Consider the following 13,117-nt stretch of genomic DNA (forward strand, 5'->3'; position numbering starts at 1 on the left):
ACAGTAGCAAAGAAAGAGATAAGGACAGAAAATAACGGAGGAGAAAAGAGGAAATTAGAAAGCCCTGCAAGCTGCCAGTGCAAAAAAAATTCAGCGCTGCTCTGAGGAAAACCGACTAATCAAGTTTTATTTTAAACCATGTGGTTTGGGAAGAAAAAAGCCTCGAATGCCGTGATCATGACAAATCAAATTTCACCATAACCAAAACGCTGAGGGGCAGTTTTTATGTTATTATATGTTTGAAAAATCTAAATGAAGAGAAATAGCAGTCCCCCACTTTTCCTTTAATCAGAGAGGACGGTGCATATTAAGTTATGATTTTTTTTTTTTTAGGTTGCCATTAACCCTGAAAATTCAGAAACATCATTAGAGAAACTGTGGTTGAATTTCCATCGAGCCTCTGCATGAAAGCACAGCCCACTTTGTTTTGCACCTTCTCACCTTCCTCTCGCACATCTCTAAGACAAGAACATTAGAGTTGGTTAAAAGCACATACATGCCAGATTAATCTTAGTGTCATCTTGCATATTCATATAAATATAACATGACTGCCGCTCACATCTGAATTTATTGGTTCTCCTCCTCCGCAAATTAGGGAGCCTCCAATTGATGAATATTTTAGCACATGTGCACTCTGCGGGACATTTATCATCGGCTTTGCTATTATAAACAGAATAAATGAGCAGTCAAAGTAGGCTGCTGCTACAGTGTGCTGTACACAGACACACCGCCCCTCTCTCTGCTCTTGCCTTAGCCTTCCTTCACGACTGCTGCTGTGTCTTCATTCTGCAAAATGGCTTCCTCTTCGCCATCTCTCCTGCATGTTACATGACGTCTCCCAGCACATATGGACAAGGATTTACCATAATGCAGTATATAGCGGGTTTGCCCAGACATGGGGACTATGGAGATCGTGACAGAAAGGTCTTGCACCTAAAGTGTAACACCTAAAGCAGAGTGGCAGCCAAGACAACCTTAGTTGAATCTATGTTAAGTGAAGCCCTCAGGGGGTCGAGACAGAGGTTAATTAGATATACTAAAATTATGTTATTTCATTACAGACGTTAAGTTTTGGAGGTTAGTCTAATAAAAAGGATGAAATTTTTAAAATAAAGGTATTGCTTAACTATTAGATTCTTTTTTCTCCCCCCCATCCTTGTTACTAAGCTAATCATTGCCCTCTGCATAGTGCACTCTAGAGATCACCCGTCAGTGACATAGTTTGGACGGTACTGTTGATGTCTTTCTCGCTGAATTTTCTGATGACGAAGTTTGAGTTTTACACTGCAGTTTTGATTAAAAGATAACCCTGGTAGTTTTCCTTCATATCTGAGATCATCTATTGCGACAAATAGGATGCAAGACTCCGCATACTTCATGATTTTGACACCCTACTATTTTAAAAACCCTTACTGTTTTCCCTCTTTCTGATGGAACACTCAAAACAACAGGGGAACTGGAAAATGTGTCCAGTAAATGTTTGTCTTCCTCAGAATCCTGAAATCATACCAGTCATGTTTGCCGGCGAAAAACAGAGCAGAAAGCCAAACCAAAATGAGGCCACCACTGTCCTGCTTTGATGTTCTCTTTCTCCTCTTCATCTCAAACATCCACTGCTGTTTGAGAGTGCAGTTGGACGCCCTTTAGCACTTCCCTTTCCCCCCCATGTGACCAAAAAAGGCTGCTGGGATTCTTCCAGATAGACGCAAAACCACCTTAGGCTGCATCAAACCACTGCTGAAGCCCACTGATCTGACACTGCAGAACCAGGCATTGTTTCAAATGCTTTCATTCACAGCCCCAGCCATTGGCAGACACTGTGAAATGGGTGAAATCCCAGCTTGGTGAAGCTGGCACAGAAACCCAGCATCCTGGATCCCTTCCACTTCAGAGAGCTCTGCCACATGCTAACTGTCATCCATGAGGCACTGCTAGCCCAAAGGGGGGTCTGGCAGAATGGGTAGGGGGTGAGGGAGGATATAGCGGTGGCATAAACATTGGGAAATACCCTTCACATACAAACATGGAAGACACCACGCACGGACTCCTTGGAGAGACAGCACCAGAGGCCATCTGAGGTGATTATTATTTATGCAGACACTATTCTGAGTTGAGCCCCATATTCTCCTGCTTGTCTTGCTCACCTGGCATCTGCCCAGTGTGAACCATCCCTGGGATCCACAGCGATGATGAGCCCCCCCAAAAACACACACACACACACACACACACACACACACACACACACACACACACACACACACACACACACACAAACGCTTCCTTGTCCTCATTGCTGTCTACGCCTGGTAGATCCCCTGGCATGTTCACTCCTCCTTCATAAACACTAGCAGCTGCTTGGGCAATTAGCCATTAGCTCTTTACTTTTTACTATAATACCCGGTCCTCAGAAATCTCCACAATTAGCTCCTTAATTGCCTCTAAACAACCCAGGCGTAACCAATAAATAGAAGAAGGCGGTAGGTAGTTAGGTGAAGAGACAGGCTTCTGGGAAAGAATCAAGCTAGCTTGGAGAATCCAGGCTAAACTGTTCTTTCTCGCCCCTCCCTGTGCAGCCTTTGGCAATTTTTTTTTTTTCCTCTGCTGTGACACGGCTTGGAAAGGCTCGCTGAAGAGGAGGAAAGACAGAATGGGTAAAAACACAAGGCAGCGGAGGGCTGACGCCTCATATTCAAATTGAAAGTGACACATCCATGCCCTTTATTCTGTGGTCTAACTATCACTTCTGAGAAATGCTAGCATTCAGTGTGACAGAGGGTGTTACGGTGACTTTTAGACGGGCAGGAGACGGCGCCCCCCCCCCCCCCCCCCGGGCATGGATTTGCGTGGCGGCGTGATATGACACAACTCGCTTGACAGAGCAATGGGGATACCCCCAAGATTAGCTGAATGCATTAAAGGGAGGCATGAAATGTAGCTAACTGTTGATTAAATCGCTGTTACATCCATACTGGCAGTTCCAGTTAACCTCTTTAACACTGACAACAGCTACGCCACTAACATGACAATGGTCTATAGGAATAAATATGTTGTTTGGTGTGCATGGCATCACAACAGAAATGTTTGTCCAACAAAAGGAATGGATGAATGAATGAATGAAATACATATTTAGAAAATTACAGTGTTCAAATGATTAGTAAATGAACAGATTAGTCAAAAGACAGAGTTCATTGATTTAAAAAAATGATAACTGTTTAAGTCATTCATCAAGCAAAAATGCAAATTCACTGGCTTTGGCTTCAAATGTGAGGATTTACTGCTTTCTGTTTTATATCCCTGTAATTTCTACATCTTTAAAATAGATGTTACTTTGGGCTGTGGGAACTTATTACAGCCATTTTAATAAGAACCTTCTCTTTTTATTTAAAAAAATTTAACAATTCGTTTACTGAAAACAACTATATCAAAATGTGAAAATGTATTTTGCCCCAGAATTAAACTCTGGTCAAGGTAGAAAAGCTGGTGATGAGTCAGCATTTAAACAAAAATAGTAAATTCAAACTGTACAGTTTTTATATCTCTATTAAAACACACTTAATTCCTGCTTTTGTGTTATTGTCTGTTGTGCTGGTTATCTGGCTGTATGGTGAAACGTCCAACATATGTTTGGTTTCTTTAAAGATGACCACAAATACATTAGTATATCTTATCTAAACTTTCAGGATCTGGGAGACAGGACTTTTTTTTTCTTCTTTTATTTCTATATTTTCTTCCTGGAACAACCATGCTCTTGATTCACAAAATGAGAATGAGTTTGCCTGAGAGGTGACACATGCAGCGGTTGCCCTCAACTCCCATGCATTTATCATTAGAAGTGGTTAAATATCTGCTTTTGCTTTTATGAAGCAAGAATTATGCTTTAACCAGAGAAGTGGAGGCTCTGACTACAGGTCGTCTGTTCATAACAGTTTCTGGCGTTCAATCAAAGAAACACAGTTGATTGGCTTCTCCAATTCTCTATATTGATAAACAGCTTCCAAATGAAAACAATCAAAGCAGAATCAAGTATAATCAAGCATAGTAATTCACTGCAGCTTTGGTGCGTGTGTGTGTATGTGTGTGTTATCTATTACAAAATACAATTCCTGCAGTACAGTGCCTCAGTAAAACATTTTTTACACAAGTCTCTCTGCATCCAATCTACACTGACTTACTGACGTACTGTATCTCTCTCTCTCTCTCTCTCTCTCACACACACACACACACACACAATACCATGGAGGTATACAAGCACCATCTAGTGCTTTATTCTGGAAATTGCTCAGCAGAATGTCAGAAATATGTCTTCAGTTCTTTTAAATATAGAAAATGTGGTTGGAACTGATTTGATGTTAACATCCGAAATCCTCACTGCAGAACGATGGTCAGTTTGTTTTGCATCACATCGTGAGGCTCAGATAAAATACGAATTTCACGCATCACGAATGCAAAACAGTAAAAATCCACATTAAGTGACTGATCAAATTTCTTTTTCAATTTCTCTCATTTAATTTCACTTGCTTCTACCTTGACCTTTGACCTCTGTGGGAATAAACACAATCAGCACTACCAACAAGTTAGCTAAGTACAACTTAAGAAATCATTCAACCTCCACCACTGGCTTATTAAAAGTTTAGTTTCCTGTTACCAATGAGAGGATACATTTTCGAATGTTTTGAGACTGAGTATTTCTTTCTTGATCAAAGGAGTCATACTGTGTGTTCAGTGAAAACTCTGAATCCTGTTTGCTCACACGCGTGTCTGTGCATGCATGACATAGTTAAATAAACGGCACCAACATTCATCATGTACCTCCTTTCCTCAGCTTTCACAGATAAGAGGATGATGGTGGTGGAAACATGGACTAATTTCAAAAACACAAGGACTTATCTGGAATAATCAACTCACAAATCACTAACCTGTTACCACGGAAGCAATTATTCATTCCACTCTGACACATGAATGCAAAAAGACAAATTTTTTGGAAGTTCACTCAGTTAAATGCTAAATATAGTTGTAAGGAAGGATATTACTAAGGTTTAGCTGAGTCCCAAACAAATTCCAAGACCTGACTCATTTGGCTACGGTTGAAGACCAAAATAGGAAAAAATAATAAGGTTTCTTAAGAGCAAACAGAAATAGATGTATATCTATCTTCACCAGCTCTCAATTAAGCTTTTTAACACTTAACTACTCAAAACACTGGTCTTTAAAAGACAATACAAAAGCAAGCCTTCATACTTTCTGTATAACTTGTACTATCTGTAGTACAAGTGAGTACAAGTAAAGGTGTACAGTGTAAGGGAAAAATGAATGATTTTATTTATTTAATATTTATTTATGTTTGACAGTTCAGATAAAACCCAACAGCAGCCAAAATCAAGACAAATCCAAGTTGATTTAAAAACGATCTCTGACAAGTCTGAAAGGTCAGAAAAACAGTTTGGAGAGAGCGAGAGTGTGTGTGTGTGTTCAGAAAACTCAGACCCTGATGTCACATTTGACAAATGTGTTTTAATTAGAAGTGTAAATTTATTTGAGACCAAGATTTTGACACTGAAGTTTACTCCCTGAACACACTAAAACAAAGGCTAAGCCGCTGACCCATCAGCCACCTTGGCACAAAAAAAAAGCCTCCCTGACACACTCACCCTAAGTTCACTGTATTAATAGTTTCTTTGACCTTTGATCTTAAGGCTCTAAAGCAGTTATCACTTCAGACTGAAAATACTCTTGCCTTAATATACCTGAGTGAACTTATTGTTACTTCACTCAGACGTTGGACCTTCAGTGTGCAGAATGGTGCATGTGCAGGGTTTGACACTCCCAGATTCATCTGCTGCAGGGGAAAAGTTTCTCTGTGCTCACCTTAAATCTGAGATAGAGACATGTACTTACAAGGAATGAGTTTGTGATATCACACAATTTTGGAGGCTACTTTGAAAGCCAATTATGGTCCAATCTGCAACTTACATAAGTGTGATGTGGAAACTTAAAGCCGCCAGCACACATGCACTGAGAACAGACTCAGTCTTCAAGCCGTAAATCTTTTGAAATGAAAAATAGTTGCATAGTCATGGTTTCAGCATTTTCAGTGAGGGAGAAGGGACAGATGCAATTTTAAGGATTTTTTTAAACAAGGTCATTGAACTTTTAGTGAAAAAAAGAAAAAACATATCAGAAAAAAATTCCAAGTTGAGTATTTTTATATGTCTTCAATCATGTCTGAAATGAGAAAGAAAAAAAAAACTTTTTGAAGGCTGATTCTTCTGGATTGAAGAATGCCAACAGCTGATATTATGTTCCAGTTTTCTTCATATTTGAATGACTGAGAACAAGATGGAACACTAAATTAAATTAAAACTAATGCAAATTAAATTCTTATGCCTGCAACTGTGAAGCAGATGAGGCCAGTTTCAACCCAGATATTCCACTGTGACTCCCATCGTTCCTTTGGTTTTGATGTTGGTTTGTTGACAACATCTAAACATATTCAACACATACCAACACATCAGATTTTTTGTTGGTGATAGAATGATAAAGTCATGGACTTAATTCCATCAGTGTTTCTGGTGTCCACCAACCTACAGATGGTAAGATGGTAAGCATTTTAATATCTGACATGAAGAGTAAATGAGAGCTAAAGAAATTTAGGATACTGCTGAGTAAGCTCACACCTTCACATCATATGTCTGAGAGTTAGTGAAAGGACAATACTGACTGTTGACAGTATTACAGTGGAGGTAGATCCCTACCAGTCTGATATTCATAAGGGAAAACTGGTTGCAGACACAATCTTAGTACCCCGGTAACCTCAACACATCTTTATGGCATTTTTGCCAAGCACCATGTAATACGAATTGTGCCCACAAATTTGTTTGAGTCACATAATAAACACATGTGAAATGTTAAATGGATTTGTTTGACAATAAGCATGTGATCCACACCAACAACAGCCTTCACAACAAGGCTTCCACAAATAAGCAAGCTTCAGGGCCAACGAAGCCTGATAACAATTACTGGGCAGACATATGGGTAGACCTACTTCGTGCATTGCCCGAAACTGACAATGGGATGAGTCAGATTTTATGTTAATGTTTACTGGGGCTTTATACTCTGAAGTACCAGCACAGACTTAAGGCCCAGGGACTATCTGAGGTCACAGCATTATCATTTTTAAAATATAGTTTTCTTACTCAATCTTCAGCCTATATCCAGATTAAACCACTAATATTCAGTGGTGAAATAAATACCGAAATATTTTATTTAAGTAAAAGTCGCAATAACACAATTTAAAAATACTCCATTACAAGTAAAAGTTCTGCATCCAATGTTTTACTTAAGTAAAAGTACATGAATATTGTTAGCAACATATTTAAAGGTAAAAAATTAGAATCTGATTCTGCCGAAGGTTTATTACAAATCACTGTTTACTGTTCATCCATTCTCCTCACGGCTGCACTCACACTACAAAACTTACAACAGCTCCGCCAAAGATTTGCCTGCCTCCCGAAAGCAAAACGAAGCGCGACAAAAAAAAAAAAAAAAAGAAAAAGAAAACCCTGCGCGGCATCCGTAGATCGCTGACGTCACCTGCAAGCATGGCGACCTGCTCCGTTTGAATGAACACAACAAAAGTGTTTGCGAAAACATGAAACTGGTGAACGCGGCGTCGTTACCGCTGTTACGGTGAACCGTGTCTGAGCCGATGACACATGCTGCCGCCGCCGCCGCCGGCTCTCCCGAGTTCACTGAACTGTGGAGCAGCGTTTCTAAGCTCTGTCACAGCAAAACACTAGACAAGAACACAGGACGGCAGATGCCTGGCGCAGCAACTCCACCCATGGGTAAAGGTGAGGCTGCGGCTCGAAATCCGCTGCTGAAATCCGAAATAACAGAACGAGCTGATGAACCGAACGAACTTCATCACATCCTACATGATCAGATTCCACCGTTCACGCCGCTGACCTTTGTTAGAAATCACAGCCATGCACACATTAGTGACTTTACCGTGTTGGTCCACATAATGTTGGGAGAAAGACGAACATAAGCTACATCTTGAGAGAAGAAGCATGTAGTGTTTTGGTGAGATTGCACCTGGGTTTCTAAATAACACATGCTGCCTAAATTTGCACATAAACTGATTGAACTGATGAAAAATAAACTTTTGCATAAGGGCAGGTTGATGTTTTGGGATTCAGTTCGGCTGGCAGTTTTATAAGTCCTATTAGACTGTATGATCTTTAATGGCATCAAACTGTTGGCCAGCTAATCAAATATGGCCCTGGTTTTAGCACAAGAAGCACACATACAGTATACACAAGTCCAATCATATATAATATGAAGTTTAATGCTCTTAGATAACTGTTAAATTGACTACGGATGTCTGCATTGAGCTGATATATCACTCTGTGCTCCACACACAGACTTGCAGAGTCCAAAGCACAGAGGCTTCAGCAGGTACTCTGGCCTGAATAATGGGGATTCGCCAGGTGACGTGGAAGCATCACAGGACATTTACTGGGATTCCACATCCCCCACCCAAGCTAAAGCAGGTAAACATTTCCGATGCTCGACACAGAAGTCACATCTGTTTCCCCTGTTTCCTGCGCTGTTATTTATACAGGCTGACTCAGTGGAACCTGTCACAACTGAATGACAACATCCACGGCTGCTGAACACGCGTCTTCCTGTTTTACTTAATGAACATATGGTGTGGGAGGGAAACAGTTATGTAGATATAACTAATTGTTACATGATTACATTGACTGTTATGAATGATTTTCAAAAAGAAATTACAAAACAAGGCTGTACTGTGAATGTGAATGAAAATGAACAATCATCTTACAGTTATCTTACTCGTTTTTAGGCTCGGGGCTCAGGAACACCAGAGTTGTGGAAATATCAGATATTGTCAATCGTATTGCTCCAAAGGTCAGTTGTTCTTTCAGCGCCAGACTAACCACTGAATTAACTGGAATTAATTTTGAGTGGGTTATTTAGGCTTATTCTTTCCATAGTTTGAATGTTTTTTTTTCTTCTTTGTGCTTGTGCGTCACACAGGATGTAAAACCAAAAGGGACTGAATCCCCTCTGCTGCAGTGGATCGGTGACAGTGCCGTCCCTTGCACACCGGAGGTTAGAGAGCCAAGGGTCAGGAAGAGGTCCTGTCGGTGTGTATAGACCCAGATACCTCCTGGTTGAGGATCTTTGGTTTTATTTCCTACATTAACAAACACTGCAGTGCAAGAATTACAGGTCATTTTTACCTGTAGCACTTCATTATTTGTCATTAGCAGTAGTAGTTTTCCTGTTATTTGTGGTTTGTTGATTATTTTCCTTCTCCATTCTTTGCTCTCCACAGGCAGAACAGTGTAGAGGACCTCATGAAACTGGCCAGGCAGTTTGATGAGAACATGCAGCAAGACAAGGAGAGTTCAGAGCAACTGAAGATACAACTGACAGAGACGTCACTCCATAGCAGTGTGAAGGACCTGAAGTGTCCATCGTCATCGGATCAGGTGGAGGCAGAGCTGCACGCTCTGTTTGACTGCTCCACTCAGAGAGTCAGTGGCCCAATAAGCCAGGGCCTCTCAGCATCAGCCTGTTCACAGGAAACTAAAGGCCAACCTGTGACTTCAACTTTAGCTGAACCCCGACAATCAGAGCTCAAGTTAGCTGGCTCCCCTGCACATTCTGCTGAAGAAAAAGGATCGTGTGGTTTTAGCCCGAACAACTGTGATGACTTTGATGATGACTGGGAGAATGATGACCTGCTTAATGACCCTTTTGTGCTGGCAATGACCCAGAATCCTGACCAAGAACAGGACATCCACCCTAAAGCCACCTTGCAGTCTAACACTAAGACAAACACTACTCATCCGACCTCTGTTTGCAAGCCTGCTGCAAACACAAACTCTGCACATCAGCCTTCAAACTTGCACACCAGGCCAAGCTGCAGTTTTCTCCGGGAACTGTGTCCCAAACCAAAGACTACCAACCGATGCACTTTCAAGTTAGTGTCCAACTCTCCCTTCCAGCTCAAGACAGCTGAGGTTTCCAAGCCCAGCTTCACTGTTATACAACCTAAATTACAGATGTCTGACCAGAAGCCTGTTACCACAAAGGCACTGGCTGCTCCTCAACCTGACAAGATCACTAATGATCAGAGGGGGGCTTGTGTAGCTGCAGACTCTGTTAAAGACATTTCAGACAGCTTATGGGACGACAGAGACGACGATGCGCTGCTCTACCAGGTATGTGACAGCGTGGAGAGGATCTCCAACAGTCAGCCACAGCAAGCAAGCCCCAGGAGCGGCCAAGAAAAACAAGATATTGCTGTAGACAGACAGCAAAAAACCACTGCACTTCTGCCAATCGACAGGGGCTGGACCATAAACACCAGAGCCAGTACTAACAGACAGTCGCCGCGTGCTTTTGTTCGTTCTAACTCATTACCAGGGGGGATATTCCATCCCCGGGGCTACCGGGGATGGAACATTCCCATGAAAGGTGCCAACAACAAATCAGGATTGTCTCAGAGCCTCCCAGGAAGCCGTGTGAGTCTGGGCACATTTACCCAGTGTAGGGATTCCTCTGGAACTTTCCAGGCTGGGAATGCCAGTGTGAATATAAAGCCACATACAGTGACAGCCAGGGCACCGCAGAACTCCAAGTCCGATCACACAGCCTTCAAGAGAAATGTATCTGACTCAGCAGCTATAAACAACAAAGGTAGGTTTCAATATTTACACCTGGAATATCTTAAAATATAAATTATGAAGATACTGTAAATTAAAGTGTTTATAGTTGGTAGTTTTATAATATCACACAGGGTGTTTATTGAAGAAAAGTCATAAAGAAAGTTTTAATACCTCCATTTTTTCAAAAAAGCTTTCAGTTCTTTTGCTCTTCTTTTTAAATGGTTATGTTTATTAACTCAGTGCATCTTTACACTTCGTTTATTCCATCTACTTTTCTCAGCATTTTGCTGTAAGACTGGATACCGAAGTAAAAAACTCACAAGTAAAACAGATGTCACATGTTGATCTTATAATCATTGACAGTTCAGTGCATGTGCACTTGAACAATTCTCCCCCAAAGCAAGTAGCGCCATGGCTTTAATTTGTGATGCTGTCAAGAGTCCAAACCTCAGGAAGCTTCACTGCCAGTGAGCTGCAGACAGATTTTTTTTTCTGGACATGGAAGGATGGGGGGGTTTTTGTACTTCCAAATGAGTTTCACCATGGGTACCCACTGGTCCTAGTTATGGTAGCAACTTTTTTGTGTTAACAAATTAAATTTCAGTTGCTCAAGATCATAGCAGCAAAACACAAGCTCTGATTTTCCCCTTTTGTCCTCAGGTCTTTGCAAGTGTTTCAATTCTCAGCTTTTCCTAGCAAACCAGATTCAGTGTTTCCATTCATTTTTCTCACTTTCCTTCCTCCTCTCCAGTTTTTGTCACAAGCCAGATGACAGGAAAGTGCTCTGCAGCCGAGATCGAGAGGAAGAAACAGGAAGCCTTGGCCAGGAGGCGACTGCGAATGCAGAACATCCCAAAACCATAGAGGAGGCCCATCCTGCCTGAAGGGATATTATCATATACTGTAATTAATAAAAATCATTAGTGTTGATAGTTTAGTGTTAGATCACCAGGTTTTGGATGATTTGCAGGGCACTTGCACAGAAAAGACTTGAAAAGACCCTGATGCCTTTTGTCGATGCAGAGCTGCTGGATGTTTTTGCTGCTAATGTAGAAACACATTTTACAAGAAGCAAGTTGATGCACGTTGTCAGACCTGGTGCTTGGAGAACATTAGAAAGAGATATTCCTGAGCTCTTCACGTTTTGACTTTAAAAAAACTGAGTTTGAAATAATTCCAAATGCTGACTGAAACTGGTCACATTTTTTTTTTTTGTTGTTTTCCAACAACGTCATTTCAACTCTCTGCACATATTTTGGAGAGAAAATGTGTTCTGCTGATTTTTGCTTTTGTTTAAAAGTAAATAGTTCCAAGTCAGTGTTACTTGTCAAACTGCAATAACAAGGACAGACAGACATGAAACCCCAGTGAGTTGTTGATGTTATCCATCAGAAATGGATGTCTACAGTTTACAGCGAACACTGGCAGTGACTGCTGTGTTCTCGGCTGTTTGTGTTTGATAAGACATTATGTGCCTTAAACATTTATTCATTCCTAAAAATATGTAGCTGTTTCCATAACTTTGTCATCAAAGGGGCATTGCTTTACAAGAAGTAATTTAAGAAGTAACATGATCTAAAACTACCAAACTACACGTTTAATAGACAAGATAATAGCGTGTCTGTATTACACATGAAAATAAGGAATGCCATGATTCAGCAGATTTTGTTTTGTTTTGTGAGTATTGTTTTGTTTTCTTCTACATTTTGTTTGTGCATGTGTTATTTTGTGCTGACAGCATCATGGCCCCCTTCAGTTGGCACAGATTATTGGAATAGGCATGCTATGGACCTTTCACAGATTGTTCTTCCAACTACAACAGAAATCAACTATGGAAATGTATTTTTATACTCACACAGGATAAGGCACTACCTCAGTGCCTCAGAATGTCCCAAGGAAAGTGACTCCAGCCACTGTTACTTCACAACAACATTATGGACTTAGCTGCACATATTTCTCTAATTTACTAATTTATGTTTCAGAATGTTTGTGCCTTGTTTGAATACAAAGAATAGAAATATCTGAATACAGTTGGCTGCTAAAATATACTTCATGGTTTGTAACTTTCATTTAACTGGAATTTCAGTTGTTTGACATTTTCAGGCTGCAGGTGTATCTCAGGAGATGGGAGACAATATGATCTGTCTGTTATGCTGCAAAGTTCAATTTTATATCACAGCAGTCTCGATGAAGACGAGACAGTTTTAACCATGACACATAAAATCCTGCTCCAGTAACATTTAAACAAACACATTGCAGTTTAAATCGTATCTTTTGGCAGCGGCCATGTTGGCAATTTGGACCGTGGAACTAATCAAACTGCAACCAAAACTTCTGACATGCCAGAAATCCAACTGAACATTTGAGAACCATTTGACATTTGATCGTTCAGGCAGTTAATCAGACATTTTGATCCC

The 13,117-nt window shown here is 40.7% G+C and overlaps 1 protein-coding gene across 1 annotated transcript; it reads left to right on the forward strand.

Moving 5' to 3' along the window:
* The first annotated feature begins 7,704 nt into the window (after window positions 1-7,704).
* LOC121189754 (ewing's tumor-associated antigen 1 homolog) lies at window positions 7,705-12,907 on the forward strand. Its single transcript, XM_041050184.1, has 6 exons — window positions 7,705-7,850; window positions 8,424-8,552; window positions 8,867-8,931; window positions 9,061-9,170; window positions 9,362-10,731; window positions 11,452-12,907. Exons 1-6 carry the CDS (start codon window positions 7,706-7,708, stop codon window positions 11,562-11,564), a joined length of 1,932 nt encoding a protein of 643 aa, XP_040906118.1. The 5' UTR covers window position 7,705; the 3' UTR covers window positions 11,565-12,907.
* Window positions 12,908-13,117: the final 210 nt, after the last annotated feature.

This window comes from Toxotes jaculatrix, chromosome 11, assembly GCF_017976425.1.
Source record: "Toxotes jaculatrix isolate fToxJac2 chromosome 11, fToxJac2.pri, whole genome shotgun sequence".
Taxonomy (NCBI): domain Eukaryota; kingdom Metazoa; phylum Chordata; class Actinopteri; family Toxotidae; genus Toxotes; species Toxotes jaculatrix.